The sequence below is a fragment of the Cuculus canorus genome, chromosome 6 (assembly GCF_017976375.1).
Source record: "Cuculus canorus isolate bCucCan1 chromosome 6, bCucCan1.pri, whole genome shotgun sequence".
Lineage (NCBI taxonomy): Eukaryota > Metazoa > Chordata > Aves > Cuculiformes > Cuculidae > Cuculus > Cuculus canorus.
In genome coordinates this window covers 33,555,572-33,583,140 of record NC_071406.1, presented here as the reverse complement: position 1 = coordinate 33,583,140, position 27,569 = coordinate 33,555,572, and the positions used below count along the sequence as shown (strand labels likewise).

Sequence of the window (27,569 nt, the reverse complement as noted above, 5' to 3'; positions counted from 1 at the left end):
CTTTCATGGGGAGATGAGGGGGGATAAGGCAGACCTACGAATTTAAAGCACCTGCGTACGTCAGGAATACAAAGAATGTTGATTTCTAATAGTTTCACCTTGCAAGGTATAATACAAGCTAAGCTGGAGAGTAATGCTGTTTGTTTCATCTCCTGAGGCACTTGACTCACCTTTGTGCTATCAGAGGGCAGATTTTCAGTTGAATTGAAGTGCAAGAGTGGAACTAGCAATAATAATAATTCTTACTTCTGTATTGTTTCAGTAAGTGGTGCTAAGGACCCGTTCCTCAGTTCCCTCTCCTGTGCTTTCAGGGTGAGTTAGATGGATCTGACATTCACAGCTTGTTAATCACTAGAACCCCAGGTAAAAATAACTGGATACTTTAAGTGCTGTAAGATTTTCTACTGACACTTAATAACACCCTGGATGTTTTTCTTAGCTCTTGTACTGTGCATGCATTGTAGTAGTTTCATCATTGCAGCATAAAGGTGTCTTCAGCCACATTGAGATGGAGCAGGAAATGGGGTGGATGTTTGAAGCTGCAACAATGGCCCTGGAAGCTTTTGTTACGTTTGGCAATTTCATCCCAACCCATCTTATTTGGCTTATTCTGAGTGGGGAAAAATACAGTCCTTGAAAGTGCAGTGTTTCAAGCCATACAAAAAGGTGCTGTGTTGTAAGGAGCATTCCAGACCTCAGTGCATCATACAACTGTTTTGCAGGAAAGGACAAATGTGAATTTTATTTGTTTACTCTCAGATTCTGTTCCTGTTTTGAATTAGGAACACAGTTGCATTCACTTGATTTTTTCACTTTTGAGTCACTGTTCTTATAGCAAAAAGAAAGATGTGTTTTGGAGACTGAATTTTGGATGGTAGAATTCTTATAAATGGAAGAATGAGAATGGTGAAGAAGAGGAAGATGATCTCAAAGTTTTTTTACTTACTGCCATTTTGGCAGTAAAATCAGAAATTACATCATCTAATTTCTGTCGTGTATATTCAGGGTACTCTTGTCTCTAACTATTACAAAGCTAAAATAAAATAACTAGGCTCTGTGGCCTGTCTTCTGGGGAGCAGCTAAGAAATCTCAATGGCTGTTATGTTATAAGGCTCTTCAGTATTAGTTGGTGCTACAGGGCACTGGTTGTCAGGTGATACTCTTGTTGTTATAGACGAGATAAACCTTGACAAAATTTGGCTGGCATGCAGCTACATGGACTCAGCTCAAATTGAGAGGGATTGCTAGTTAAATGCTGGTCAAAGTTCCCATCTGGAAATTCAGGAAAAATAAACCAGACTACTTGGTGCCTGATAAGCTAATTTTCCTTACTTGAAAACATGAATCAATTGGTTTAACAAGCAATACTTTATTAAAGGGAATTAAGTTCCACTCGCTAGTCCTGCTTTCATCTACCCACATGATCCTGGAGAGCAGATTCTTTGCTTTAGTTTTCCCATAGATTGTTTTGCTTGCCGGAAGCCCACAGAGTATGACCTGTAAATGCTGATCTTCATCCTGTGGGAGATCCATCCAGGGGCTCTCCATTGTGGGGATGGGCTGCCTGATCAGAGACCGGTGTTGTCTGAGTTGGGGAAATTCATGATCACATTACCTTTTTTGGGTCTCTCTACTGGGGACCATTTCTGTATTGCATAGCTTCATTTACATAAAGTGTTTGGCCAGTAGCCCTGATGAGAGCTGACTCATAACTCTAAAGCACTGGAAAACACTGCAGGTGTTGTCTGTGCATTGTTTATTGCACTTCTTACATTGACACTGCATGACATAAATTTGTTCCTGGATATGCAAACCCTGCTGTAGTTGTACTTGTTTTAGATCTAGGGAATGCATATATTGGAGGGAAAGATTTACATGGCAGGCATGTCTTTGAATCACAGAGCACTCCCATATTAATAGTTCCAGGTTTTAATATTGTTGTGACACTGTGCTGAAAAATAGATGTATACATCCTCACAAACACCGATACGTGAAAATTTTCCTCTAAGCTGAGGAAAGAGGCCTATTTATTTTTGCTCTATGTTCATGCCTTTCAGCATCACAAGTGGCAATGCTGGCCACAACTGATGGCACAGAGTTCATGGCTAACAAGCAAGAAAGAAAATCGGTGTTTTCACAGCCTTGTAATGCCCTATTTATTTATGTAATAGATTGAATGTCATGTAAAGTTTGAAACTACGCTTAGCTTTTCTCAGCTCCGTGATCTGTCTCGCAGCTGCAGTATACGGTTCTCTCAGCTGCTATTGCTGCCTCTTTAATCTGTGCTTTGATTTTGGAGGCATTTCTTATCTGCTGGTTGTGGTCTGTTTGACACGTCCAGCTATGAAAGGAAACGCAGACTGTTGAGAACACGTGTGATAATACTTCTGCCCCAGTATAAAGGAACTTCATGTTTCTTGGAAATGTGGGCAAAGCTGCATATCTTAAAAAATTCTTGTAAGCACCAAGTTATTAAATGCCAGTGTCACCCTGATGCATTTTGCACTTGATTTTCAGTGGTTATGGGCTGGTGTATCTCTCTTGGTATCAGTGGAGCTGTATGTGTTGTCAGAGAAAACTCCAGAGCTGTGTAGTTTCTGCAGCTTTGCAATGACCTGGTTTTACTAAACTTGCTTGTGATGGTTAATGTTTTCACCTGTATGTCTGCATCACAAAGGCTGAGCTCCAGTTCCCTAAATCTCAGATTGACTGTTGAAGCAAACCCCTGGAGCCAGAAGCTGCATTTTATGATAGATCCAGATGCCAGAGCATGGGTTGCAGCTACCTGCCTGCAGGCAATGGACAGACTGCCCCTGTGGCTGAATTGGGGTGGGTTGCAGGGTGTGCCATGCTGTGAGTAATCTAAAGTTCGCAGCACCATAGCCGTTGGTGCTGTTCATCGTGAGGAACAATGTTGGCCTCATGACATGGCCCTGGCGCTGAAGCTGTGTGTAACTGCGTAGGAAGCTCATCTGTTGTGAGGCACAGTCTCTCCTTCTCTGCAGCAGCCCTCCATCTTCAGTGCTGAATCTGTTTTATCTAGGCTCGTGTTTCTTTAGTTTATAAGTTTATTTTTTGGCCGTGCAAGTTATAATTAAATTGATGTTCATAAGCAAGCTTAAAATTTGATTTCTTTGGTTTACTTCTAGCTGCATTCAGGAAGCCAACTACCAAAGCCTGCTCTGCCTACCATTTTGTCTTCTGACCTGAAAAAGCTGGTGCAAAAGAATATAAGCTGCTTCTGCTTTGCCTCCTGCTTTCCTGTGGTCTCAATGACAGAAGCCTGCTCCTTCAGTGGCATAAGGCTACGGGTAAGTGTTTTGCCAGAGCTGTGATATACGTAACCAGCTGTTCATCTTCTGTAACTGGAGAAGAAAATCACCCAGAGGAGCAAAGTCTCTCCCCGAGGCAGCAGCTGATGTGGAATGAGGGTCTGGCAGACATAATCAACCTATTTAGTTTTCCCAAAGCAGGAAGTGAAGCTCTCCTGTGCGAACAGACCTTCTTTACCCTTAAGCGAAATAAATCTTGCTTCCTGGGTGATTTTACTAGACGGGAGTCAAAAGCTGGTGTCATACTGCTTTGGCTTTGGCAAGCTTATTTACCTGCTTGTGGAACAAGATCTGCTGAGGATGCTCAGGGCTTTCTTTCACCTGGCAGGTATCACAGTCTATCCTAAACCTTTGGAAATAGCTTTCTAATGGATACATTCCTGCCTGAGGAAAAGACAGTAGTCATCCTTTCTTTCTTGTTACCTTAGGGTAATTTTTCTGAAATAGAGTGCTGCTTTTCCCTTAGCTGTGACCCTCATCACCAATGACCCATTTCAGCAATGCTCCCTGCATAGATGGTAATGTTCTGATGCAACCAATGCTGGTGAACCTGGGTGGTGCTTAGAGAGCATAACATATCTATGGCAAACAGGGCACAAGTGAGCTGTGCTGTTCCCAATTCTGGTATTTTTTTGTTTGAATTGTTTGGGAAGCAGGGAAAGCTGAGCAACAAGGGCCAGGAGTGAGCCATGGCACAGGAAAGCATGTGTGCATAGCAGTGGCCCTTGAGAAGGAAATCTTCTCCCTCACCTCTCATGAGACTCTGGAACACAGGAACTATTCTGAGAGCAATGCTGTTTGCGCCTCAGATTGTTTGGATGCTTGCTTATCGCTGTGAGACAAGTGGCTGGACGCAATTCTCTCGGGGAAACCTGTTGTTCTTTCCACTATTTACTGTTTGTTGTGGTAGTATCTGAGAGCCACATTCACAGTTCAGAGTCCCCTTGTGCAGGGAATCGATTATGAGCAGGACTGGCATGAAAGGGAACAGTTCCTCAGGGACAGGCTGAAGTTTGGTATTTTTCTGGAGTTTTATGAAAAAAATACATTAGTTTCTAAATGAGTGACAAAGCTGTTGATATTTATGGCTGATGTGAACAATGTAACTCCTTTCAGTGTTTTACTTCAGGATGTGTGCAGTGGAAGGCTGAGTCCCGAGAAAAGGATCTTGTAAGCCAAGCTCTGAAAGCATTAATGCATTCAGGCAGCACACTTCAATGACAAATTTTGGCATTTTTAGCCTGTGCCTGTGGTTTCAGAAAATATTGAGGTAAAACACAGGTTTGAGAAGATGTGGAAGTCATCTTCAAGGGGTGAAATATTCGCTATCTTTCGGAACATCTAGTAAGAGTGTGTTTAAACATTTGCGTAGTGCAGGGTAAGGAAGTTAGTAAGTGCCTGTGGAAACTTTCATTGTTTTCTGCTAAGTGTGACCTTTTCTTACCTCTCTTTTTCTATTTTATTTTGTTGGCTGACTTTTTTTTTTTTTAAATGAGAAGCAGCTCCTTGGGTGTTATTGTGGATCTACTTCAAAATCTCTTTGTAAAGCACTGGGACTTTTTGCTTGTCTAACTCATGCTGAGAAGCAGCGTAGTCCACAGGAAGCATCATTAATTTCAAGGAACCATTCAGCATTGGTAAGGCTGATTAGTTGAGAGTATTAGGTGAGAGTTTTTGCAATATTGAAAGTGTCAAGCTATTAACAATTTTATGTGGATTTTTACCGATTGTCACATTTTTTGACAAGTGTTTTAATTGCTGGCTGGGATGGGAAATGAGTATTCATGTTCCTTGTTTTGCTGCCTCTCTATTTTAGAGAGAGGAGTAATTCATTATCTCATGGATAGAAAACAATTAAAGTGTTGTTTCTTTCATCACTGCGTGATAATGCAGTAACAAAATGATGTCGAAGACCCGAAGTTCTTACTAGAGTTCTCGGGAGGGAGAGAAGTACTGTGTGCAGCTGAGCTGGCATAAGAAATACCTCATTTGTCATGTGCCAGGGGGTGACTGAAATCTCCCTGTAAGCTACTCTATTAGATATGTTTATGCACTACTGAAAAAAATGCAGGCTGTAGAAGAAAATACCACTGCAAGCAAAACCAGAATATGGTAATACTTAAGTTGTAGGCAGTGCTCCACTTATCTGGCTGGGAGCCAGCTTTTTTATGATACTGGCATCAGTGTTTGTTTAATGTGTCCCTTATCAAATCCAAAAGCTAATATTTGAGATAGTCCTCCATGAAGAGAAAGAGGAACTGTTTGAGCGAGAATTAAGATATTGTGTTATCATATGCCTTCTAACAGTATTTAGGTACTTTACTGAAGAAATGTCTTGCAGATGTGTATTCAATCTGTGTTCAAAGAAAGTTCTTTTAAAAGCCAGTTCATATAGTGGAAGTAGTTAGGAAAGTTATAGCAAAGAGGGATCTTGGTTTTAATCAAATGCAAAGCATGTTGAAGTTGATTTGAATCCATCAATTGACTCCCAGGTCAGGCTATTAGTCCTGAAGGTAGTGAAGAGACTAACTGTCTTTTGAAGAAGCTCAAATAGGGCTTCTGTATTCCTGCAAATGAGAATGTTGCCATCCTAACCTAGCTGTGCAAGGGAACCCAGTCCATGATAATCTTCTCTGCTGCACAGCATAGACAGAGCTTATACATCTCCATTGGCTTGAGAGCATTCATTCCAAAACTGCATCCACATATACAAGAGTAGAATGAATACTGACCATAGAGGCCATACTGACCTCTCACTCAGTTTAACCATTTATGATTTGGTTACTGAAAATGGCACTTCTGAATACCTGATTTACAACATAAGGACTTTTACTCTATGGTCAGGATAAAGGTAAATAAGTGGATGGTGCAACAAATGATTTCAGGATGCCACTGCTGATGGATGTCAGTACCCCAACTCCTCCCTCACCACCACCACCATATAAAAAAAAAAGTATAGTTTGGTAGCTGCAAAGTTTAACATGGATTAGTAGAAGCCTGGTGAAAAACAATCTGATCCTGCAAATCGTGGTGGTAACGGGATCATATATGGATGGAAAACAAGCAAGAAACTTAGAAACAGGCACAGCAATGCAAATTGGGAAAGGATCACTGTACTAAATCCAGTTAAGAATGAAACTATAATATATATTAAACGTAGCAGGCTTTTCCTCACCAGGCAGTATTCACATAACATTCAAAGCTGAACACGAAAATCTGAATATATCATGATGCTATGTAAAGAGGATTATCATACAAAAGAAATTTCTAGTATTCAGGAAAAAAGAACCATTTCTTACCAAGCGCAAGTTTTGACTATAGATATAAGAACAATAACAACTGTTAATGCTAATAATTGTGAACATTTGACATCTTCAGGTTCTTGCCAGACTTTCTACAAGCTTTGTCAAGTTAAGTGCTGGGACGAAGTAACGTAGCTGGAACTTACTGGAATGCATTAGGTGGAGAAGAGGAAACCCTATTTCCTGACAAATAATTTTTTCAGCTAATGCTTTTTTTTTCAGTATTTGGCAAGCTGCATTGATGAGTGAAAATCATATTTGGAGAAAGATGGCAGAACTCACTGAATAATATATAATCTTAAATATGTAATCTTGAATTCCATGAACCGCAAGAATGTCAGAAAAGCATCTTGCCACTACTTCCACCTCAAGTCCCTGTGGTTCTCAGGACAGCAGAGCCATGACAGGAGAACTGCTGCTGGCAACAATTCTAACTGTGAGCTTTGCTCAGGGCCCCAGTGGATGGGCCCGTGTATCGTGGAGGGGCAGATATGTGCCTTGCTACTGACTCCACAAGCAGTATTTCATCCCACTTTAGTCCAGAAGAAAACCACTGCATAGTTTAGCTGATCCCTTCTTTTCTCTCATATCAGGGCCTTGTACAAATAAAATGAGAGCAGACACCAAGTGTTTTATTATAGTGTGATGATTAAGATTTATAGACTCAAAAGTAATTTTTCAGATTGTTCCAGTAGGAACTCATCAGAGGATTTTTGCCACGCTTTCTGCTATAACAAACAAATCAGATGAGTTCTGAGGAGGCAGTTTTTTCCCCAACTTCAGTAAAATGTACCAGATGTATTTTTTTTCTGAAAAATGTATTTATTTTAGTCTTAATATCTATTTTGATCTATTACTTGGGGTAGGTTAGGCATTAATGGAGCATCAATGGAGTAACCCCCCTGCAACTGCAAGCCAAACTCTCTGGCTGCTCTGTCTAACAGTGTTGTACAGGCAGAGATGACCTCACCCTGTCTATGTTTTGAGCTGGCCAGGCGTCGTATGGATGGAGTTAGTGCAGTGCCCTATCTGAGCTAATAAGAGACGTGGCACATTAGCTTGGGGCAACATCTGACATTTAACATGTCTTCCAGTTGGCTTGAAGCATGGGCAGAATGAGCTTGCATCTGCTTCAGTGTGACCATTGCCTCTGTCTGAAAAATATTGTGCAAAAATGCGTGTGAAAGACTTGCAAAGTAATTTTGTGAAATCTTCATAAAGTGAAACACTCTCTGTGATATGAAATTATTTTCTCATGCTGCAGCTTGAGTAACTCTCATATATGATCAAGAACCACTAGTTCAAGTTACTGTTGTCTCTAATTGTCTCTAAACACATTTGGATTTTGTTAGTTTCCCACTGCTGGCATAGATTTCAACTATGGTCACATCATGTGACAGGGGCTTGACTGCCTGAATTTGTTTAGTTTTTCATGATAGATGCTGAATGCTATGATAGCATAGGCATTATAAGAAATGTCAGGTGGAAAACTTTTGAGGAACTTTGTCTTTATTAGTTTACAGAATGAGTTATAGGTGTGCGGGTGTCTTCAAAATTAATGGGACATGGATGGCAAATATATTTTTTAGGGTATGGCACATTAATCCTTGTTCTAAATAGTAAGGATGGATATACAAGTGTGCATATAGAAATACATATGTCTTATAGGTATGTGCATGCATATATATATGTCCACAAGTATGAGCTACAGATATGTCACGTACAGATAGAGTTGTGTGGCAAAGAAGTGATACAAGTCCTGAATTTCCACTGTTATTTTCATCTCTCAATACATCTTCTCTTTCCTTTCTTCTGCAGAAGGCGACCTTCTCTTCAAGCACTGAAATTTGACATCAGCAGACAAGTAGACGAGGAGGATTTCCCTTCTGGAGAGCCCTAATCCAGCTTTTCCTTCCATTGGCTCCAATGCTCATCATCAATTTGTCCTTTTGTTTCCCTCTTCTGCATAGAAAACAATCCAAGTATGGCAGATATGAAAAAAACCTGTATCCATTAACCTGCATCCTGTGAGAAATTAATAGGAATTTATAGCAGAGCCTTTTATTTTATGAGAGAGTTATACAGCAAACTGGAGAGCTTCTGGAAGAGTACAAGCAAACATCAGGAAATAAACCTAGGAGATGTTAGGAGTGGAGCAGGAGAAAGCTGCTCATGATCTGAGAGACACACGGTAAGAATGGGACTCTGGCAGGTTTGTGCCGGCATCAGAGCAGAACCTGGCCTCTGCTGTGCAGTGTGGCAGAAAGGCACCACTAAAAAAAGAAGTTGAGGAAAGCCAGAAAGAACAAGCTGTTTCTTAACAGATATGTGAGAATGGAGCAACTCCCATGGGAAGCAAAGCATGAAGGAAAAGTGGCCCAGCCAGTATGGCTGCCTTGTGTCTTAATATAGCAGACTTCTTGGCAAAGCAAGGAGGTGAGGCCCGGTGGAGGAGGAGAGCTGGATTTGCTCTCCCCAAAACCTGTTTGCAATAGCAAAGAAATCCCGCTGGCTCTGTTTCAGCAAACCATTAGGATTCAATGATCTGGCAGTGAAATCCAGGTGCTGGAGGTGCAATCCTCAGTACTGCTAGGAGATCCTGCCTGCCCCTTGTCTGCAGGTGGTCCCTACTCAGTGGGGAATTAGCTAAATGTCTGGACAAGATGAGACCCCATCCTGCTGTTAGCAGCATCTGTCCGTTCCCTCCCTAATCTTCCTCCCCTCAAGCCTTTTTGGAAACAAGTAGGCATGGAAAATGTGTGGTGTTGTGAGAGCATACACTAATGAGCGGGATTCAGCCCAGAATTATTTTCTGCGTTATGTGCTGCAGACCTTGGAAAGGGCTGCTTGCAGCATGGGATTCTGCAGGCTCAGGCTGAGATGGTTTGAAATGTGTGAATACAGTGTTGATTTTGCCTATTCCTGACTAACTACACACCCCCAAAACAAACAAAAAAGTCCAAGCAAAACAAAATTCAAGCAAAAGAAAAAGCATTGACAACATCACACAATAAAAGTCACTTCTAGATCTAAAACCTGGGCACTGCCTCTGCAATACAGAGTGGCAGGTAGGGAGATGAGAAAATGAATATTTTGCTCTTTCCTTGCTGTTGAAATCTCTTACATGGCAGTTACTTTTTGATTTCTTCCTCCTATTTCCAACCTTTTGAACCCAAGACCTTATTGGCTCTTGTTTTTCTTTTTTCCCTCCTGTTTTGTCAGTGCCTCTTGGTTCTGCCCTATTCTTTGCTTTGAGGTCTTTCCCTCTGTTCTGGGTACTCTGCTGGTATTTCTTTCTCAGTACCCTTTCACCTCCTTCCTCCTCGTTCCCCACCCTTCCCACCAACAGTTTCCCCCACACGCTCCCTCTGTCATGCACATATCACCGTTCCGTTTCTTACCCACATTTTCCTATTTGTTTTCTCTTCCCACATACTTCTCTGTCTTAATTCCTTCCTCCACTCCTAGCTGAATGTCAGCTATTGTATCATTAAGTAACAAAGAGAACAGATTAAAAAACAATCTGAGGGATTTGTTTTTGGTATTGGATTTGTAGAATCCTGTTAGTCTATTTCCTTCTCAGGGAAAGAACGTAAAACAATTCCAAAATCTGTAAAAACTTTTTAAGGTTCTCACTTTATTTGAAACTGGATGTCATCTATAATACATATATGTCATACATAGTGTTTTAGAGCTACTGTATTACAGGTTCTTGTTTAAATTGAGATCTCCATGCTGTTTATCCTAAACCAGAATGGCATCCTTCCATGTGCTGCAGGCTTGGAAGAGGTATGCAGCGGCTTGCAGAGGATGCAGCCATTCTTCTAAAGAGCTAATGCCTGGACATGCAAACAGAAAACCCCTTCTCTTCAAATTTATGTAGGACCTATTAACACAGGTCTTACATGACGTATCACCTCTTAATGTTTTCTGTCATAACCTGCTCTTTTGATCTTCAGCGATCATCAACAGTAAAATGGTAAATCCTGTAGGAAAATGAAGGCTATTTAAAAGAAGTCACAGTGCAGGTAGCTTTCTTTTTTTTCTGTGATAGTGTGGAGGTGACAATTGACTCTGAAAATGCAGACAGCTTCTGTATGTTCATAATTTGTTTACTGCTAGTCCGACATTCTCACTGTCCCTTTTTCCGTGTCTCTCACAGTGCTGTGTTGAGTTGTAATGATTCAGTGACCAGGCAGCTGGTTAATGCAGCTCATGTTGTCACCCTCACGGGGCTCATTTGCCTACAGGCATGTCAGAAGGAACAAGTAATATAAGGGCATATATAACTGTAGTTGGCAGCATACTGAAAAGATGCTGAAGCTCACTTTAAATGAATAGCATAGGACATCAGGAGCTAAGTAGCTGAGAAATAAGATAAATTTGCTTGAATGGAGTGTTGTGTTTTTGCAGTTAGGCTGTGCCTGGTACTTGATCTAAATGAGGTATATGTGTATGGTGTGCACTGTAGACATCCCCTGTGTGCTATTTGTTCCTAGCACTGTCTCGCACATTTTCAGTATCCAGCCCAGTTCACATCACCTGCTCTTCTACACAGTTTAAGCCTGATGAGAGGGAGTACAGAAGACAGAGGCAGACTCTCCTTGCTGGTCCTAATGGCATAGGGCATTACAATGGCCTTCTGCTCCCTGTGTTCAGGAATTTGAAGGTTTGGTTTTTTTCCAAAAACCTTTCAGGAGGAGTACACAAGTCTGTATAGTAAGTGGTATGTTAGTTGGTGTTCTGGTCTTTAGCTTTGTGCCTGTACAAGCCTGAGCCTGTGTGTCCTACTTCATATTGGCAAAGCAAGAGCAAACTACGTGTCCTTTGTGCTGGTGCAATCTGGGTTTGGTTTAGCTGTTGGGGATCACATTACAGAGCAATGAGAGATGTGGGCTTGTTCTGTCTCTCCATTTTGAATTATGACTGTTGACTGAATGTGGGTGTCCTTGGTTTTGCTAACTGTTTTTCCGAATTCTGCTACTGGAATAGACACTATGCATTTTCTGAGTGCTTCACACAAGCACGCAGCAGACTGTGTTGTAAGGGAAGTGTAGGAGACAGCCATACCAAAAAAAGAGTCTTGCAATCTCTTGTGATGATCTTGTGTGGTCATCTGTTGAGATATTCCAAGGAGCTGTATGGGTAAGTTGTTCCAAGGCCAAGTTTTCACTGAAGAGTGAAAGGAGTAGAGAGAATCATTATTACTGAATTTGGGCTGTATTTTTGAGCTGCTTGAGAGTATATGCTGGAGAGTTTAAAGCTATTGACTGGCAGAGAAGCAATGCTAGCTTGCAACCTTGCTGCTACCTAATATAATATGATTTCTAGGTTGGATCAGTTCCAGCTGTCAGATCCCAATTTACTAACCATGTTGGGAAGGACACGAGTGTTCTTTTAGAAGGTCAGTATCATTTAAGATTATTGAAAGAAAGGAAACCTGTTCCATCTTTATAAGGAAAACATTGCTGTGGAGTTTTTAGTAGCCACATGATTATAATGAATAACGACCGTACGGTACTTTGTGTAGTGTTTATCTGTGCCTGAGAAAGAGAAAATAATGGAAGTCTTCTCTTTCTGCCTGTGAGTTCAAAAGAAGGAAAATCAAAGCTGTTAAACCAGAGCTATATATCAGCTAATATATTTTAGGAGCTGTGGAATGATCATAATTACAAAAAAGTCCTCCAGAGAGAAATTATGACTCATAGTTTATGTTCTCTTTAGTGTTGCTATGGAAAAAGAGGTTAGTGCCAATGGTCATACAGCAATATTAATATCTGATCTGAAAGAAAAATAAATAACAATCTCTAGCTTAACCCAAAGCAGATTTATTCCGTTACTGCAGCACGCTCCATTAAAAGGGATAACCATGGAAGAAAAAAAAAAAATTACATTATCAGTTCTCAACATGCAGTTAGAGAGAGTTCCTTATTTGAATTGCTGTGCACTTCAGACTCCCACAAGTAAGTTGGCTGAGTGAGAGGAAGGGGGGAAAAAGAATTTTGATCAAAAGGAGGGCAGAAAAGATCAGCCACCAGCAACAGCTGCAAGTGTGCTGATTAAAATTTCTTTATGCATGTAGTTAGACTCAGCCTGGCATTGATGCTGGTTCAAATGCCGATCCAGAAACAAAACCCTGGCAACGGGCAGTTTAAAGTGGTCAAAAGTAGCTATCGGCCTTTTTCCATTTTTTTGGGAGAGTGAGAGCTGTGTTTCAGAGAGTGGTGGATGCTTATGTGCTGAGTCAGCAGTCTTTGGGCTGCTCTGTCAGTTGTTTCCTCGCAGTTGTTGAGTTGTCCAGGCAAAACCCTAACCAGGACTGGGGCCAAACAGCTGCGTGCTTGCTTTGTTCGGGTGGTGAATCTTTTTCTTTGCATGCAGGAAAACTATCTGACACCTTCCTCTTGACACCCAGAGTTAGCATGTGTGTCTTTGGGTGCATCACAGAAAAACTTTTCTACATGTGTACTTGACATTGTTTTCAGGAGTTGGAGCTACACTTGCTGTGTTGTATGTGGTTACTGACAGCAAAGACCCTGCAGTCAGAACTTAGCTTGGAATTTTGCTCACAATGCACCCTGCAAAGCAGGCTATAGCTTTCCTTTCTGCCACACTGTTACATCTGCCATGCTGATGGCAGTAAAACTTTTTATTCTGATGTTGAGCTAGGCAGACTGGATTGGGGAGATACACAGATCTCACGTCCTGCATCTATGCACACTGCTCTTACTGATGTTCGCAAGAACATGTGGCCCAAAAGCATCATATTGCTTAGGGAGTCCTTTGAGACTGAAGGCTTTTCACTGACTTTCAGGGTTGGATTGGTCCCTTGGTGAATAGTTTGTCCTCTAACAAATTGCCATTATTTCACTATTTCTTCTGAGTTTACCTCTTTATAAAGTGTGTGACAGTCATCACGTAACTGGCACTACAGCCTTTAACAACAATTAGTTTCCATTTTGTAAATTAGTTTCCATCAGTGTAAAGGTCATAACAGGTGTATTTTGCCTTCTGATCTTTTTTTTTTCACCTTTTTTCTGTCTCTTTAATCATCAAACATGTTTCAGTCAGGCCTGTATGCAGGCTTTCACTGCACTCTCTTATTTGACAGTGAAATGGTCCAGAAAGCCTGTATCTGTGCCTTTTCACACTGGAGCCAGCTCATGGATTAGCACGTGGGGGTCAACAGGATGCTCTTTGCCCTTTCCCCTAAAAGGGAACAATGTCAGCTGGTTTTCTGGCATTGAAAATGGAAGTATCAGCAGCTGCTCAGTGCTGCTAGTTTAAATATTTATACCATAAGGGCTCTATCACACCCTCTTTCTTTGTGTAAAGCTCCTGCTGATTTCAGTGGAGGTCAAACTCTGAATCCATGCAGCAGCTATCAGGTCGGGTCTTCCAAGGAGTAATGGGATGAGCAGAGCTCACAGGCAGGCACTGAACCCATTATCGTGTCAAGAAGGATAAATAAACAGTTTTTAGAAAAAACAATTGCGCAGACAAATCTGTCAGCACAAGCATGGAATACCCATACATATGCTTGACACCTGCCAGGCTGACAAGATGCAGGCACATACTTCAGATACTTGAAAGAATACAGTACTGCTGGTGCTGCAGTCTGTCTCCTCCCTGCAACGCTTAGTTTTGCAGGCTGATGTTTTCAGTCAGGACTCAAGAATAGAAGGAGAGGGGAAGAAACACCCTAGGGGACATTTCAGGATCCTGAGCTTGCTTTGTCCTCTGATTTATAGGATAGCACAAAAGCAGATGTTCACATGTTCTATGAATGTGTTTTTCTCTTGCAAAGCATGCTTTCTTGTATTTGTTAGGATCACAGGCCTATTCGTCCTTGTAAACATGTGATTGTGATGGAAAAAGTGTTTAATTCTAGTCCTGAAACTCATGCCTATGTGAAATGTATCCATGAATTAATTCTCACAAATGCTCAGTATCTGGATTTCCAGTGATTTTACTGGATAGCATTGTAATGCTCTTAAAACACTGCACATGGGATTCATTTCAGCATGTCTAAAACTGGATAAAGCATGGCCAGGGGTATTGTTTGAATTAAAGCTTAGCAGGACAAACAAACCAGGCATATCTGAAAGTGAAATGTAAACATGATGCTGGAGTTCCTGGTTAGTGCTTGGTGGCTGTGGGAAGTTGACAGCTGTTACATAAAGGTTAAACGTGCGTTCTTTGGTCTGTCAGTAAAATTAAGCCTCCTAAAGACTATGTGGCTCTCCAGAAGACAGGAATTTATCTGTGTGCACAAACGGAATATACACTTAAATATAAATATGCTTTCAGGACTATTTTAAGTATTAGAAGTACGCTGCAGTGCAATAAAAAAATGCAGATGGAGCTAGCAGATTTGGGAAAGTGCCTGACTGCATTCAGATGTGCTACAGATCTGACAGGCATCTGGAAAGCAAAGCCTAAGAACTGGTGTTTGCGTTGCTAAATAACAGCAGAGAATCAGAAAGAAAATAGTATAGGTACAAAAGGGGTATGAAGTCTAAGGTCTAACTGACTTCAGAATTTCATCTTTGCCGACTTCTCAGACTGCTTCTCACAAAGACTGACATGACCATTTTATGTTATGCTTTTATTTGCCATATTTGTAGTTAGTTACAAGTAAAAAGGATTGAAATCCATTGTAGTTAATACAAAGTAAAAATATAGCTGCACCTTATGCCATGGTTTTTCTTACCAACAGTATCTCCTGTATGATACCATACACTTTAAGAGCTTAACTCTTAATAGTACTCACCTACACTAAACTCTTATTGACTAACTTCCAGTGTGATTTACTGGTTACAGATGATACCCCCGTGGAGTAATATCCGTTAATCATTTCTAACAGTATTTTTGCTGTATTTTTTATTTCTCCTGTAATTTGTGATTCTAAATACAATTTGAAGGAAGCAACCTTTTAGTGCAATGTAAAGTATCAGTAGAATTTTTTTAATATATATATAAAAAATAAAAAATAACCCACTGCATAAACAAACAAGGATGTAAGGTAACTGTTGTGGCTATTGTGTTTCCCTTTCCTTCCCTCCCCCTTGCCTTTGTCAAGTGACAGGAATGAACATTGACGTTGAACAAACTACCCTGTAACCTCTCGTTTTCAATGAATTTTGAAAAGCTATAGACTTCTAATTTTGAGAGCAGGTAGGTGGCTTTGATGAAAGTTATTAGCAGAGATTCAAGTCTTGCGGCTTTGCAGACTCATCCTTATGTAAACTCATCCCTGCCATGAAGTTCAATCCATAAATTGTTGTTCCCTTTAGACATGCCTAAAAGAGCATTTCATCTTTTTGAAGAAATTGTCCTTACATCCCTGTAATTATCTAACTCTTCTGTGTAGATATAGCTCTATATAGGAAAGAATTTGTAAAATGATAAATTATGCTATTTTAAAAATACTCTGAGATACAAAGTTGTGCAGGTGCACATTTGCTATTATATAGCTATAAAGGCTAAGAATGAATTGTTTAGTGATATCTGAGTATATATTCTTTAAGCTGGGAGTACAGGTGGGAATTTGTTTTTGCTTTTTTTACATTTCATAGCACTTCATACTTTCTTTAGGCTATTGACTATCTCCATGTTTCTATCAAATTACTTTTTTTTTCTTTTCAGTTTCTGATCCATTAAAGATACAGTAGCTGATCACATATTCATGCTTATCAATAATGTATTTCCATAACCAGTAGACTGAAAAACATCTTTTCATTCCACCTGAACACAGTCATTTCTTCTAAGTGAATAGTGAGAGGCTTCTGGCAAAAATCTTTCCCCCAGTGAAATTGATGGAACCAACTTTCCAGCTTTGCCCTTTAAGTACTCTGATCTTCTAGGCTTACAGTGTTGTAGAGCAAAACCCTAAACAAACTACATATATGCGCAGTTACTAAGGCTGTTAGTATTCACAGAGCACAGCACAGAAACCTAAATGAAATGTTCTCATTAGTATTTCTACATTTACATACAAAACTACTCACAGTGCTGTGAAATACTGATAGATAAGAAAACACAACAGAAATGTTTGGGTTTTGACTACACTCTGCACACTCCCCTGACCTAACTATAAGTAAGGCAGCTGACCAGCTTTCTTCTGCTAGACATACTCTTTTACTGCTAGTCTTCTTACATCAGCTGACAGAATCTCTAAACTAATAAACATGAGTGACTTGGCCTAAAATGGAGCAAGCTGCAGCCTGTGTCATTGACCTTGTTCACTCTGCGTTTCAACATGATGCAATAAATTACCACTGCAGAGAAAAGGATGGAAGAAACTGAATCATGGCTACCACTGGTGTGGCAGAAACCAGTTACTCGCCCAAGGAAAACTGTGCATATCTGAAAGGCGAAGGAAGACTCAGGTTGATTATGCTGTTTGGTCTACCTGCAGGACAGCTGCTTGGATTGTTTCTTCATCAGATTGTTCTGTTTCCCCACTGGATGGTTTGTTTCTTTCATCATATAGTTTCTGGCTAGAAACTTCTAGAGGCATTCGATACTCTTCATCATCTTCAACAATGGACAGCTCGATATTGTTGTTCATCATGGTGTTCCCTTCCATTCTGGCTTCCTTCTCTAGAGAATCAGCTACTGCTTTGCCCTCCTCGGTCAGCGAGGTGGTAGGTGTCATATCTGAATGCATGTCAGCAAATGACATTTCATCCTCATTCTCAAGTTGGTCATTGCTTGTATTTTCTGTTGGTCTGTCCTCAGCTTCAGCGGGGCTTTCTCCTTCACGGGCTTTCTTCATGTTGAATGTGATGGGAGATTTGAAAGTAGAGCCTTTTGAAGAGGAGGATTTCTGATGATGCACAGTAAGTGATTTCTTGATCTTTTCTCTCCGTTCAGGCGAGACAATCTTTGTGCTGATCTTGTTCATCTTCTTCTCAATGTTTTGGCGGGAAAACGCTTTCTTGAGGCTATCGACCTTCTTGAGGCTGGATCTTTTAATTTTCTCTGCTCTTGATTCTTCTGTTTTCTCCTCTGCACTGTCATCCACATCATCTTCCTCGTGAAACGTTTCATCATCTGAACCCAACTCCACTGTATGCAAGGTTTCTTCCAGTGTTTTGTTCTCATCCACAGGCTCCTCTTTCCCTTCTGTAATACTGGGAATAGGCTCTTTTGCAAAAACACTGGCAGGGATCTCATTTTCCTCCTGAAAGAATTGACAATATTTGAGTTTCATAGTTCACACGACAAATTTAATAAACAAAGCACAACCCTTAACAATTACTTCTCTCCCTCCCCTGATGAGATGAAGGATGCTGAACATTTTGTTATTTCAGTATATTTAACCAGTAACAAGCCACTCAAAGTCCACTGAATCATTATCTGGTACAGTTTAAGACTAATGAGCTGTCAGCTTTAAGATTTCTATTTCAGAGTTACTTGGAATATATACAGAATGGAAATCCCATTCTTTGTCATTTAAATTAGATACTCTTGTTAAAGAGTTAATCTGTAAAGTTGTACACCTATCCCAGGGGAGAAGGGATGGGATAGGATGGTGACAAAACAGGTCATTGTACAGACTCCTGCACAGACCTACCAAAGTCACAGTTTTAAGTTTCCCCAGCCAAAGATTGGTAATACCTCTGCAGAGACATTGGGTGCATCTGAGAGGCACCTTAGATGGCAAATGCAGTTAGCACTCCCACTGTACTTCAGAGAAACATCTATTGCTGTTAAGACTGGATTGCCGGTACTGAGCAGCCATTCAATCTATGATGTTTAGAGTACATGCTATTTCCCATCTATGCACAGCACATAAAAAAAATTGGTAAATTTGGTTGGTAAATTGGTAAATATTAAAAATAGAGACAGGACAAGTCCTTGAAAAATAATTTTAAAAAGGTTTATGGCAAACAAAAAATATACAGACACTGCACCATATAGAAAACACTAGTAGTCACTTCTAGCTAAGAGAAAAATTATTTCTTTTTAGAAATAATATCAAGAAAGGGCATGACAAGAAAGAAGGTATTTGAAAATAAAACCAGCTGAACAGGGGCAGAAGGTGCAACTCGTAAGGAAGGACCTCTGAGACTACCAAGTACAGCAGCTCTGCAGCACCGAGCAGCTCAGAGGCACACAACCAAGACTTTGTTCTGCAGCAGGTTTCACAGGCATCTGTCCATGCAAAGAAAACGAGGCTCCTTGCACATTCCCTTGTCTTTTCAGAATCGTTATGCCTTAGATCCGCATATTCTCTATTACCTTTTTTGTCATTTTTAGAGAAGGTGCATGCAATAACACCTAGTGTAATGGATTGGAAGGATTTTTTTTTTCGTTCCATGCCCCTTCCCCCCTCCCATTTATCTTTAGATACAAAAAGCAGCAAGTGCTGAGTGAAAGGGTCATAATTGTCTCAGATCTGTCCCTAGTGTGCCTGAGTTTACAGTTAAGGGGAAAAAGGCCACATACACTTAGAAGTTCATGCTCATTTTTTCAGGATTGAGCATACAGTTGTGATCACTGGGAGAACAGTGTCTTAAGTTAAATTTGCTGTCAAGACCATATAAGGATGTCTTTATGAATATACCACAGTAATTTGTACACCACTGTTTTTAAAAACAAAATACACGCTACCCTGAGGTGCTTCCGGAACTCAAGAATATGCACATGGGCAGGCAGAATCATTTTATATACACAAAATTACCCAGTATTTAAATAGTATATATTTACAGTATATATATATAATGTAATTCAAGCATATTGATGAATATCCCTCAGGGACACAAGAATGAAAAGTATCAAGAAACTGATGCCTGTTTAATAGTTTGTATGTGCTTTGCTTCTATGGTTTCTGCACACCCTCCAGGACCAGTGGCCTCCATCAGATGCACTGTCACAGACAAAGCTTCGCCTGCAGTGGAGCATTTAATAAAACCTGCTTTCTCCAATGCCTATAATGTTTGTGCAACTATCGGCAGCAGTGATCAAGAAAATAAAGAAAACCTGCACCAGCCTTAAGTGAAAACAGCTGTAACCGCAGTACAAATATTTATATTTTCTTTCCACTGCAGTTAACGAAATGTGGATTACATGAGTGGGTGCAGTGTTAAATTATTCCCCAGAGCATGAGAACTCAGTATAAAGCATAATTTACATGTCTTGTGCATTCTTTCCAAACCTAGGTAATTGAATACAATTTTAAGCATCTCAGCATTTATGTGTAAATGCCTGAATGGCATAGAAAACTGATTTTAATGAGTAAAGATGGCTTGAAACTTTGGAAGTATTTAGTCTAGGAAAGTAGTGTCATAAGACTGATCACAGTGCAGTCTAAGCCATGGGCCTGAGTAGATTCTCTCAGGACCAGTTTAGCTCTGTGTCTACAGTATTCCTTTTAAACTGAAGTACTGTATGCAGTCTCTGGAAGAATATAGACATGATTTCATTTCAATTTTTATCAACTTTGTGACTTGAGTAGGAAGGAGACTGTCAAGTTTACCATATTCATAAAAAAAGCCAAAAAATTTCACTACGTAATAATGAGTTAATGATTCAATTAAAAGCAGATCCTAGGTGGTCTTTAGCTATCAGACTGTACTGGCACTGGAGAAATCACCTCTCTGTCTACGCTTCCTGCGTGGTCCCACAAAACATCAGCCTCTGGGCATCTATTACTCTGCTTGCAAAATGGGAATGACATGCTTTCCTAGCTCATGCTTCTAAAAGACCTTAGGATCACAGGAACTATTAAAATGCAAATGAAAATAAATTAAGTAAACTGCTGTGGAACTACAAAGGTGGTACAGTAGGAATGCTCTATGGTGGAACAGACATTTCTGTTTCAAATACAGTTACTAATAACATGTTGTAAGTGGGCTATTGGTAACTTCTTTGCCTAACAATTTTATATGACACTTCTATTTTGTTTTGATACCTTTTCAAGCAGTCTGGTATTTCATTAGGAAGACTAGAACAATACACTGAAAAATACCAGGTGTTACAAACAATTTTTCATGCCAAGAAGTAAAACCTTGATCTTTCCTTCTTGATCTAGTCAAATTCTGAGAAAGCAAAACATCTTTTTTATTTTCCGTGTCTGACTTCAAAAACAGCACTTGCATTTTCTCGGATGAGCTTGACTGTAGGTAGCTCCTCTGAATTTCATTTTTCTGTGTAGGAGTTGAATAAGACTTGTGCAAGTTCTCACACAGTGGAATAACTCTTGCTAATTCTAGTAATACTTGGAAAGTTAAAATTGGTACCTTCCCTGTGGCTCTGATCCATCATTCTCTGGAGTTTTCTACAGGTCAAAATCTGATCCCTAAATTTTACCAGAAAGGAAGATAAGAACCATAACAGTGCACTACAATTAACACTGGACAGCCTGATTAAACAGGTAGTTAATTTACTCAGGAGTGCTGAATCTCTGACGCCTTATAGGGGAAATCGGTGTGCTTTGGTTTGGATTTTTGCTAGATGAGTGGTAAGAGGCCATGGCCTTCAAGAAGAGGAGGTGGCATTTTCCCATGCTTACAGCAGCACAAGCTCCTCTGTACTTTGTAGATGCTGTTCTATGCCTAAATGATTACTAGTCTAAAACTTGTTTTGCTACACAAGATAGGTCAAAAGATGACAAATCCTTCTAAAACCAGATATAGTTCCACCTAATTTCCTTTGGACAAATACATGTTTTTCAGACTTGGGTGTCACCCCAGGGAGGGAGGAAGGCAGGGAGCAGGCTGGGACTGCAGGCAAGGAGGGAAAAATTTCTGGCCACCCATTTGCACATCCTGTGCCGCCTGAGGTGTTGTGGATTTGGCTGCACCATCCCCCTGACCTCCCACAGCACAGATGGACCAAGTCCCAAGAGCCACGTGAGATATTCTTGTCATTAATCAATACAAGAGAATTATCCCTGCAAGGCTCCAGTAAGAAATTTAGTTATTAGATATCAGTTTGTAATATCTTCTGTTTCCCTCACTTATTCATTTTTGAGTTTGAAGTTGCTTTTTCTAAACATGACTACAGTGAGCCAAACAACAAGATACAACCAAATCAGTTATTTCCTGTGCCCTCCTCTTGCTTCATTTCATGAAGCATTTACCAAGAGCAGTATCTGAAAGAAGCATGAATATCAGCATGCTTAACCCCAAGCTGTAATTTTGACTCATTTTATCGGTCCTATTCACTTGTAAGCGTGACATTTAATTGAAAAATTAAATATGAACCTTTTTTATCTTGCATTTTGCTTTTTCAGCTAAAAAAGCAAACAAAACCCCCACCAAACCAGAATCAAAAAGCTGGTCATGAGGCTAGAACAAAATAGAGCGAAACAATGCCAAAGCTTAACAAGGATTTTTGAAACAGTCACTTCAGTATTTTGCTAAATTGCTGTGTCACTTGTGGCAATTTTAATTAACTTTTGCATCCTCAAATACTTGGAATGGAATGCCATTAGAATATGTCACCAGTTATATAAATATATGCAAAGTAGGAGTAACACAGTCTAGGGAGGGAAAACTAAGGGCATTTTAATGGAAAATACGTAAATAGCTGAACTTTTCTAAACACAGTTCATTCTCAGCCTCTACACGGAGGTAAAGCTGATGCTGGCGAGTGGCAGCAGAGTTTCATAAAATGCAGAGCAGGAGCTCAGTCATGTGTTTTGGCTGTGCCCAGTGCTCCCACCAAGTATCAGGGAGTTTGAGGCATGCAGTGAACTCAGAACTGAATCACAAGTCTGTATTTTTATTATCATACAGAACTATCCTCCTAAGCTGGAAAAGTGGGTCCTAATAAATCATATGCTGTGTCAAGTCTCGGACTGTTTTTTTATCAGTGCAAAAGAAGAATCCCCTGACTAAACAGACATCTCGCACATCCAGATTTCCCTTTTGTTTTTACAGGAATCTGGCATCGATATGGCTTCATTGCTGCAACTTCTTCCTGCAATTGTTTTTTCATGGATTCCTGCTCAGGGCAGGACAGAAACTGAGCCAACCTTCTGCTTTTCCCTTTATACAATTATCCTAGCAAGGCGGTGGCCCTGCTGACTAACAGGTCATCCCACCTCCAGTTTACCAGGAGACCCCACAGGGATATTTTCAGGAGCTGGGCACACAGGAGAGAAAGCCCCAGGACTGCCTGTCCTGGAAACCCTCCCACGCCCTGGGGAAGATCTGCCTGCTACCCTGATTTTCCAGCCAGCCCTGCAGCCTTTTAGCAACAGCCCAGTGCCAGGAGCAACTCCCTAGTTGATAGCTGAATATTTTTACTGAATTTAACGGCAGTGTTTCCTATTCTAAGGCTTGCGTTCCTGATATTACATGGGCTTGGGATGGGTTAAGTTCATGCCCCCACCCCATGATGGCAACGTATCTTCCAGTGAGAGGGGGAAGGCAGTCAAGCAAATCCTTGTGAAAACAATGAAGAACAGATCTGCTGTCTGAAGGCACTAGCCTGGCCATGGGCAATGGAGAGGCAGTGGATTTTCTTTAGCTGTATAATAGGTCTTAACTTTGCAATACTGTTCAGTAAAGGGAAACAAGTAAAGCTAGTCCTCCCCTGCTGGGACTCTGGTCCATCCTTCAAACCCTTCTTGGCGAGTCCTACCGTTACTTTTACCCAATGCCTGTAAATCACTGCCACCAGGCAGTAGTAATGGGGATCCCTAGTGAGGTCACATTAACTACCCTCACACATCTGTGTTTTTGTCTTTCATCTACACATTATGTCTAAAACACTAAAATCTGGGTTCTCTGGAGGCAGATGCTGTAGTTGCAACAAACAGCAAGACCTTAATTCTCACACTCGCAGGTGTGGGAAATGCCATACAATCGTTTCCCAGGGCCAAGCTGGTACACCCTCCCCACAGGGAGTGTTCAAGGTCCAGGTCTAAACCTGGAGGCGGGAGCCAGTCGACTACTGGGAGACAGCAATGTTTTGACTTACAGTAATGGATCTTAAATTACTTGTAGAAGTCCAGAGAACACCTGTCTTTTAATTTACCCAGTCCCTGGAATAATTTCCACATTCCTTCTAGGGTGGAAACCACCATGCTCAGTACATGCTGCAGCCTCTCCTCTTCTGTCTTGGCAACCCTGGACTGTAATTCTGGAGAACAATAAGCAGGGAAGTGGGGGCTTCCTTTCTGGGGGAAGAGCCTGTGCACTAACCAGGCCTGCCAACTTTTAAAAACCAAATTCTGCTCTGTTGTTTTGAGTTTGTTTAAATAGAAAAAACCCCTAACAACCCAGAGAGCAGAGTTAGCGACTGACAGCTGTAACACTCAAATAACAAGTTTACTGTGAGGAGCTGGTGAGGTACCAGCAGTTTGCTCTCCTCCCTTCCCACAGATTTTGTGGAGATCTGTTTTTTTTTTTTATTTTGTTTCTTTTTTAAATGTAAAAGTCACATCCTGTATTTAGTTAAGGCTCACATTGTGATCCAGATCATTGCTTAAAAAGGGGAAAATATGCAAACTGCTGCTATCACTGGATTGACTCCCAGGAAGCTGAGTTTTTAGCTGAATTTTTAGCTCATCCCTGAATGAGCCAGAACAGCGTGAGGCACAAAGAGGGGTGTGAGGTCCAGTACGATAGAAGCTGCAGTGCTGCCCTGCTCCTGCTTCTGAGGGCAGATACAGGGGTGGTTTCTAGGAACACTGCTACAAGTCAGCAAAACAGGCTCTTTCCTCTAGTTTCCTAAAGAGGGCCCTTCAAATTTGCTTAAAAAAAAGCCCTGCACAACAAAACAACTTTTCCCTCACATGCACTAAGACTTAGTAGAAGACAGCCCTTTTCCCTTTGCTGTGAGTTAGTAAAGCAAAGTCTCTCCTCAGATTTGCTAAAAGACAGTTTTCTCCAAGTTTGCCAAATGTAAGAGAGGACTTCTCCACAGTTTGCTAAAGAAAAAAATAGCAAAAAAGGGTTCTTTCCTCATGTTTGCTAAGAGTTAGCAAAAAAATAATGGGCCTTCCCCCCAAGTCTGCTAAGAGTTAGCAAAAAAGCTGGCTCTTTCCCCAGGTTTGCTAGGAGTTGGCAAAACAGGCTTTTCCTCTAAGTTTGCTACAAGTGAAAGTGGGCGTTTCTCCTAAATTTGTCAAGAGTAAAAATGGGCTCTTTTGCCAAGTTTACTAAGAGTTAGTGAAAAAGACTGCTGTTTCCACAAGTTTCCTGAGACTGAAATGAGGTTTTTCTCCCAACTTGGCTAAGTTTGCAAAAATACAGCCTTTTCTCCCTCCAAATCTGCTAAGAGTTAATAAAAAGCTTTCTCTAAGTTTGGCAAGTGTAAAAGAGGGGTCCTTCCCCACAGTTTGCTAAAAATCAGGAAAAAAAAAGCTTTTTGCTCGTGTTTGCTATGAGTTGGCAAAATGATAACAAGCTTTCCCCCAAAAAAAGTTTGCTAAGAGTGAAAGCGGGCTTTTCTCCTGTATCTTTTAAGGGTAAAAGTGGTCTCTTTCACCAAGTTTGCTAAAGCAAACAAGACTGCTGTTCCCTCAAGTTTGCCAAGATTTAAAGAAGTTTCTTCTCCCAACTCTACCAAGCTTACCTGCCCATGGCAGGGGGGTTGGAGTCAGATGACCTTTAAGGTCCCTTCCAACTCAAACCATCTGGAGTAGTGTGTCCAGTTCTGGAAACCTCAACCTAAGAAGGATATAGAACTGTTGGAACAGGTCCAGAGGGGGGTTACAAAGGTGATCAGAGGGCTGGAGCACCTTCCATACGAGGACAGGCTGAGAGAGTTGGGTTTGTCAGCCTGGAGAAGAGAAGGCTCCAAAGAGACCTTATAGCGACCTTCCAGTACCTGAAGGGGCTACAGGAAAGCTGGACAGGGACTATTCATAAAGGCTTGTGGTGATAGGACAAGAGGCAACAGGTATAAACTGGAGAGGGGCAGATTTAGACTAGACATTAGGAAGAATTTCTTCACCCGGAGAGTGGTGAGGCACTGGCACAGGTTGCCCAGGGAAGCTGTGGCTGCCCCATCCCTGGAGGTGTTCAAGGCCAGGCTGGATGGGGTCTTGGGCAGCCTGATCTGGTGGGATGTCCCTGCCAGGACAAGAGGGTTGGAACTAGATAATTTTTAGGATCCCTTGCAACCCGAACTATTCTATGATTCTATGAAATTAGGGAAAAGACAACCTTTTCTTTCCCCAAGTCTACTAAGAGTTAGTAAAAAGCCAGCTCCTTCCCCAAGTTATAATCATAGAATAGTTTGGGTTGGAAGGGACCTTAAAGAGCACTTAGTTCCACCCCCCCCTGCCATGGGCATGTCAGTGCTAAGCGGGCATGGCAGCGGGACCTGTCCCGCTAGCTCAGGCTGTCCAAGTTTGCCTGCAGTAGAAAGCGACTCTTTCCCTAGGGGATGGCAGACACCAGCTCGTCCCTCAGCGGTGGGGCGGGCTCGGAGGGCAGGGGGTGCCGGGGTAGCGGTGCCTCTCTCACCTGGAAGATGAGCACCTTGAAGCGGTCCCTGCGGAGGAGCTGGGCGTGATGCTGCTCCAGGCGCCGCACCTGATCGCACTGCCTCTCCAGCCGCTCCCTGACGACACGGGTGTGAGCGCACACCTTCCGAGACTTCTCCAGCAGCTTCTCCACCGCTTCCCCCGTCGCCCCGTGACTGCGACACAGTTTCCCCAGGTCCCCCTGGATGCTCCGCACCGCCCCTTCCAAACCCCGCTGCCTCTGTTCCATCTGCCGCTGTTGCCCTTCTACCGCTTCCAGCATCGAGACCAGTTTCTCCAGTAAAGCCAGGACGGTCAGGGCGTTCACCTGCCCCCCGACTCCCTCCGAAGCCGGGAGCGGGGGCACCGCGCTGCCTCCCGCCGCCTCCCCCATGGCTGCGCCGGGACGGGACGGAGGATACGGGCGCTGCTCTTTAAGGGCTCGCCCTTCCTCCTCCCTCGGGGAGGATTCGAAAAGAGCCCGGCCCCGGCCCCGGCCCGCCCCGGGTGGCCAAAGGCCAAAGGCCACCCGGGGCGGGCCGGGGCCGGGGCCGCGGCCGCGGTTCCGCTGCATCTCCCGTCCTGTATCACCTCCCTCCGTCCGGCATCACCGCCGTCCCGCAGCATCACCACCCCACCCCTCCCCGCCCCCATCCTGTATCGGCTCCCTTGTTTTCCAAAGTCAAGGGGTGTCTTCTCGCCCCACGCTTCATTAAACACTGGAGCCACCTCCTCGCTCGCACCAGTAGATGGCAGGAGATACCGCGGGATGCGGTGGTCGGAGATGGGAGGAGAAGGCGCTGCTGGAAAGACGGGGAGAGGGTGTTGGTGGGGATAGATAGGGCGGGAGAGTTCGTGGATGTAGGTTGGAGTTGAAGCCTGTCGGTTTATCTGAGAGAGTTAAACTAATAATACAGAATAGAAAAATTAAATTATAGTTTATTGTACTCATTTTAACAATTATAATAACAGTATGTTAATACATGCTATAGCAATGTATAATAATTACGTACAACGTCATGTTGGTTGGCATAGTTGTATAACATTAATATATTGATAACTATGTATAATAATTGACATAATGATTAACATGCTGATAATATATTAGTACATACTGAATCTAAACTCCTGACACCCTTTCCACCGAGCAAGCACCCCATGCAACACCAGACTGGATTTTTTAATGATCCTATCCTATCCTATCCTATCCTATCCTATCCTATCCTATCCTATCCTATCCTATCCTATCCTATCCTATTCTCATTCTTGGTTTTGTTCTTATTCTTACTGAAAAAAAGAAAAAAAAAAAAAAAAAAAGAACTCACTCTGGTATTGCATGGGGGTGTTTGCTGGGTGGAAGGAGTGCCGGGAGATTTTATTCACCATCTACAATGTGGAGATTAGCTGGACACACTGGCTGCTGTGACTGGAATCAATGGTGTTTCCTTGGTTAAAAATTGTAGGGTTAGAATGGCTGTTTTGGGGGGAATACCAATAAACTGG

General features: G+C 41.8%; 1 protein-coding gene and 1 long non-coding RNA gene across 2 annotated transcripts; one reads left to right on the top strand and one right to left on the bottom strand.

Moving 5' to 3' along the window:
* Window positions 1-1,746: 1,746 nt before the first annotated feature.
* Window positions 1,747-15,291, top strand: LOC128852477 (uncharacterized). The gene is made up of 2 exons (XR_008450357.1): window positions 1,747-3,311; window positions 8,453-15,291. It is a non-coding gene; the product is annotated as an uncharacterized LOC128852477 (long non-coding RNA).
* Window positions 15,292-16,039: 748 nt separating this feature from the next.
* On the bottom strand, window positions 16,040-26,647 carry CAVIN2 (caveolae associated protein 2). Its single transcript, XM_009559816.2, has 2 exons — window positions 26,068-26,647; window positions 16,040-17,822 (listed from the first exon to the last, which is right to left on the bottom strand). Exons 1-2 carry the CDS (start codon window positions 26,638-26,640, stop codon window positions 17,031-17,033), a joined length of 1,365 nt encoding a protein of 454 aa, XP_009558111.2. The 5' UTR covers window positions 26,641-26,647; the 3' UTR covers window positions 16,040-17,030.
* Between the last annotated feature and the right edge of the window lie 922 nt (window positions 26,648-27,569).

What these genes read in the sequence shown, in the direction of transcription:
- CAVIN2 (XM_009559816.2), bottom strand. Translation starts at nt 26,640, where the DNA reads ATGCAGCGGAACCGCGGCCGCGGCCCCGGCCCCGGCCCGCCCCGGGTG. An exon ending in TCAAGGTGCTCATCTTCCAG is followed by an intron (nt 17,823 to 26,067) that starts GTGAGAGAGGCA and finishes CAATTCTTTCAG; the next exon opens with GAGGAAAATGAGATCCCTGC.